Raw genomic sequence first — 5132 nt, 5'->3', positions numbered from 1 at the left:
AAATTGGAGGGGAATATGTAATCACTAATGCACAAGTCTTATTAATATATAATGCAGTCACAATAATTCCATAACAGATATGTACAATTTTATTTTGCAAGCAAAAGCACATGCTGATCATTTCACTATATCTAAGAGAAGTGTAAGCTGTTAAATGTGCAGTTTTGTTTCCAGGTCTGCAATAAACCATACCATTGTTTTAGGTATGTTTTTTAAAACTTACTTTATTTAATTTAGATTCCAAAATCACCATAACATCTTGCTGTTATTCTTAATCAGGATCTTGACTGAGGTTAATCTAAGAAGTGTCAAAAGTTGCCAAAAGAGCCTCTTTATTCACTTCTACCTGATGGTTCTCTATGTACTTTGTCCTCTTTACCTGCATGATTTCCTTCCTGTCATCCCTTAAAACCACCATGTATATAACACAATGAAATAAAAAAGTTGCTGCTTGCCCCAGGAAAGTTTAAAAGCATCAGATTTCAATAGCAAATTTCAATGTCAAATTCTATATTTTCCTTAACCCGTTCTTACATATTTTTTCACATATTTAAATATAACTTTAGATTCAAGAATTTTCCTTAGTCCAGGAACATGTATAAAGGACACAAGGACAAAGCAAAAGGGGGGGTAGGGTCAAGGGTGGGAGGTGGGGATGGCTGGGGTGGCAGGGAGTGTTGGGAGGAAATTAGAGACAACTGTACTTGAACAATAAAAAATTCTAAAAATATATAATAATAAAAAAATAATATTTCTGCAACTGCAAAAAAAAAACCCAAAACAAAAAACAACCCAAAATAAAAACAGCCATAGACAAGTCTGTAAATGAATGAGTGTAGCTGTGTATCAATATAAGTCTAAACTCTGAAGAAAAAAGAATTTTCCTTAAGCTATTCTGTCAGTGTAAATAAACAGTATGAGTGTTGAAAATAAAAGAAAGAACATTTAAGCATACTTATAAGTCTTTAAACACTTTGTGGTGAAATAAATGCCTCTTTATGATATCGTTTCTAGTGCTCCTTTCAGTAGCTGAAAGCAATAATCTTCTCTTTGACCCAGTTTTGTACCACTTTTGTAGTAAATAAAGCTGATGAGTAGAGTGAGGTAATCGATTTGGGATGCCAGTGGCAACTAAATAAATAAGTACATAGGAAATTTACAAACATGAATGTGGCAACTATTAAACATGTCAAAGTCATTAGAAAACATAGTCATACAACTTAATTATTAAAATTGTCTCCTAAAAGAATGCAGATGTACCATGAAATAATTTCTCAAAAAATTTAATAACCACACCCCAAAAGAGCCCTGATGTGACAGGAACCAGAGAAAACTATTGTTACCCCAGTCCTTTAAATCAGTCCAATAAACTTATCATTGGTTCCTAACGTAGATGTGACACAAATTCCCTACTTCTCTGGTTCGATATTTGTAGGTTAGGAGTGCTGAATTCAGAGCTGTTTCTTGAACAATGTAGGTGAGCTTCCAGGCCTTTCGATGCCTCTATGTTCTGCTCTTGAGAGATTTGAAGGCTAATCTGATTCACATTATTCATTAGCAAGTTGGAAGTCATAAGATTGGTTATGGAAAGGCACTTTGTGAGATTTTCTTCCAAAAACTGTTTGTAGACTTCATCCACTTTTTTCTCCATATAACTGTTAAGCATAGAATTAGAGAGGGGCTGCTTATAAAACAACATGCTTTTTTCTCGAATTTCATCCCCACTCAAAAGTTTCAGGGCAGGTGGTTTCTCTACAGGCTCAGTGGTAGGAGAATGGCCCAATGGGATATCTACTGAAAGTAAAAGGGGACCGTTAACAGCATCATCACGTATGTGTTCCACAAAGCAACCTGAATCGTACATGTTCCCCACGTGGTCCCCTCCAATCTGTAGGTCAGGATAATTCTGGCAAATACTTGTGCATGACCAAGATCGGTATAAATCCAGTTGCTGCCTTTCATCATATTTTTCTCTCTTGGGAATGGGCAATGCAACAGACACATTTCCTGGAAAGGATGCACTTTTACATTTCGCTCCAGTTATCTCATCCACAGATTTTCTTTTATTCATATCATTAATTTGCTCTGCTAACCTTTCTTTCTCAACCTTATGTTGATTTTCTATTTTATCAGGGGAAAGCGAATTGTCTTCTATACCTAAAAGCTGTTTTTTCCAAGTTTCCTTTTCAGCATTTGAGGTCTTCTTATATGTGAGTGGTTTACGTAATTTGGTATATTTCTGTTCTTTGTATAGGAGTTCAATTAGGAAGGCTTCTCCAAGCATTTTATTAGGCAAGATTTCTAAACAGAAGACTGCAGTATATTCCTGAAATTATCAAAGAACTCATTAAGGCAACATATATTAACATGTCAAGTTAAGATTTATCTTCTACATGAAACACAAGTGATTGCTCAAAGGCTAGAAAACAGGACCAGGAGTAAGGAGACTTGGGTTCCAATTCTGCCATTACCTTTTTTAATATCAGGTAAATTACCATTACCAGATCTCAATTTTCCTATTAGTTAAATGGTGATAATAATACTCTGCTTTCTTCACAGGATGACTGTCAGGATATTATAGATGCACATGCAAATGTTTTAAAAAGTATAAACTTATACAAGAGTATAGTTATATATATATATATATACACACACACACATATATATATATATATTCAGCTATAATAAATTATTTATTTTAAATTTATTAGTTAAAATACCTAGCCCTTTCCCTATCTTCAAATAGTCTACTTAAAATCCAACCTGGTTTCAAGGACTTGGTCTTAATTTAACTGTGTATTAATTAATGTCATTTGAGTCACACATTGAAAAAATTACTATGCCTTAGAATGTATACAAGGAATGCATATGTATTCATACTTTGGACTCATGAACACTTTCAGATGTAAACTATAAGTAAATGTAGCCACTTACTTTTGTAATAATCTAAACTAAAATAGACATTAATAGGGATAAAACATAGAAAAAGATTGCCTGGGGTTGGGGAATAGAATATTATTAATGTTTAATGGACACAGAGTTTCAGTATTATAAGATGAAAAATTTCTGAAACCATACTGGCCATGGTTACACAGTAACATGAATGTACTTAATGCTGCTGAATTATACATCTAAAAACAGTTAAAATGAAATAAATAAATAAATAAATGCAAATAGTTTTCTCAAATTCACTACCATGCTTTTTTTCTTTTGTCTTTCCCCTTCCTACCTTCCTTTCTTCTTACCCTCCTTTTTCTGTCTCCCTCTCTCCCTCTCTTTCCCTCCCTCCCACCCCTCTCCTCCATCCCTCCCTCCTACTCTCCTTTCCTTCCTTTTTCCCTTCCATTTTTTTTCTTTCGGACTTGCATCTTATTTCCCAAAGCACTTACTCAGTCTTTTGCATGGTTTGCATGAAATTTTAAGACTCTCAATTTTCCCTGTAAACTTTGATAAGGGTGCAAACGGAAAAGGCAGACTTGATTCAATACACCATTTTCCTTTTATAGGTCTATAGTGTTTACTGTAAACATTTCCAAAAAACCTACTTATTCACATTTAAAGGGTTTTTGGAAGAAAGTCAAACAATGCAACACAAAACAAGTCAGAATTTAGATTTACCTTTTCTGAATATCAAGACACCTAAAGATTCAGTCTTCTGAGCTTCCAACACTCCAAACACAGCACAAGTACCTTTTGGCTTCTTTGCTTCTCAGCTTTTGGTTATACCTCAGAAAGATTACTTCAACCACACAAAACAAAATGGTTCTGCTTTCCACTCATGCTCTAGGACTGAAGCGAACTAACCGGAAAATGATGCGGTCATGATGTTCACATAACAAAAGAGGATCTTGAAAGTATTTATTCAATATGCAAATGACAGTAACAGTGGGAAATATTCACAGCAGTAGTTTTCTTCATCCAAGCGAAGACAAGAGGCAAGGTTATTTTAAAGTTTTTAAGTAAAAAATGCAGTGTGGAAACCAGCATGTTTTATAACAATGAATAATTGAAAATAAGTTGAACAGCCACCCACAAGGTAATGGTTAGATGAATTATAATAAATACATCTATTACATTAAATTCTAAACTAAGAATTTTTAATAATGGAATGATAATAAGCATCTATTAAGTAGTTATTCTAAAACAGTCATTCTAAATGTTCTACACATACTATTTCATTTGAAACAGAAACTGTTATCTCCGTTTAATAAACAGAAACAATGACAAAGGGTCTAACCAACTAAGGGACCACAAAGCTAGTCAACGGTGGAACTAGGATGTGCATCAGGCAATTGAATTCAGAGCCCAAGGCCTTCATCACTACATTGTATTGCCTCCATGTGTACTGATGAAATGTGAGCTGCAGAACAACATATAGAGTAGGACTGCGTCATGTACTGAGTATGTACTACAGACCGGGCACTTTTATAAATATTTCACATGCACTAATTTAATCTTCATTACATCTCTATGAAACAGATATTCTAATTTTCATTTTACCAGTGAAGAAGCTGGGGTGCAGAGAAGTTAGATATTAGATACCCAATATCACACAGTCCTAAGTGGTATAGAGTCTGTGTTTGAATCCGGGCAGCTTTGCTTAAAAGTCTGTGTACTCAACTTTTCTGCTATAACTGACTTTTTCTCCCTTTTAATTAGTTTAATATATGTAATGATGTTTGTGAAAAAGGATATAAGTCAAACTGTTCATAGTGGTTTCCTTTGGGAGGAGGGTGGTAGGTAGAAGGTAAAGGGGAAATTTTAGTTTTTACTTCCTATATTTCTATACAGTTTGAATACTTTTACAAGGAACATATATTCATGCATCACACAATTGAAAAATAAATAATTCATATACACAAAAAGACAAGAAAAATTATATAGCCTTCTTTATAAATTATTTTTCCAATCTCACAAGTGTTTGCCACATTTGTTAGAATAATTTCAAACCAAGATACAAATTGCCAAACTAGACTGAAGAAAATTTCTACATAGTTGATACTTTTGGCTAATTATCAGTACAGCTTTTATTTTACAAATAATCATTCCAAAGTAATTATCACAAACATCCCATACAATAGGTTTATTATAATTCTGTATGCCATACCAATCAATTTATTTTAGCTTGTCAA

The 5132-nt window shown here is 33.7% G+C and overlaps 1 protein-coding gene across 1 annotated transcript; it reads right to left on the bottom strand.

The window, feature by feature from the left end:
- Positions 1-753: 753 nt before the first annotated feature.
- Positions 754-3824, bottom strand: LOC114505216 (protein CXorf21-like). The gene is made up of 2 exons (XM_028523115.2): positions 3619-3824; positions 754-2326 (listed from the first exon to the last, which is right to left on the bottom strand). Exon 2 carries the CDS (start codon positions 2282-2284, stop codon positions 1385-1387), a length of 900 nt encoding a protein of 299 aa, XP_028378916.1. The 5' UTR covers positions 2285-2326; positions 3619-3824; the 3' UTR covers positions 754-1384.
- Between the last annotated feature and the right edge of the window lie 1308 nt (positions 3825-5132).

The sequence above is a fragment of the Phyllostomus discolor genome, chromosome X, assembly GCF_004126475.2.
Source record: "Phyllostomus discolor isolate MPI-MPIP mPhyDis1 chromosome X, mPhyDis1.pri.v3, whole genome shotgun sequence".
Classification (NCBI taxonomy): Eukaryota; Metazoa; Chordata; class Mammalia; order Chiroptera; family Phyllostomidae; genus Phyllostomus; species Phyllostomus discolor.
The sequence above is the reverse complement of the archived record's forward strand: the minus strand, read 5'-3'. Positions and strand labels throughout refer to the sequence as shown.

Coding starts and splice junctions, on each gene's coding strand:
- LOC114505216 (XM_028523115.2), bottom strand. CDS start 2,284: ATGCTTGGAGAAGCCTTCCTAATTGAACTCCTATACAAAGAACAGAAA.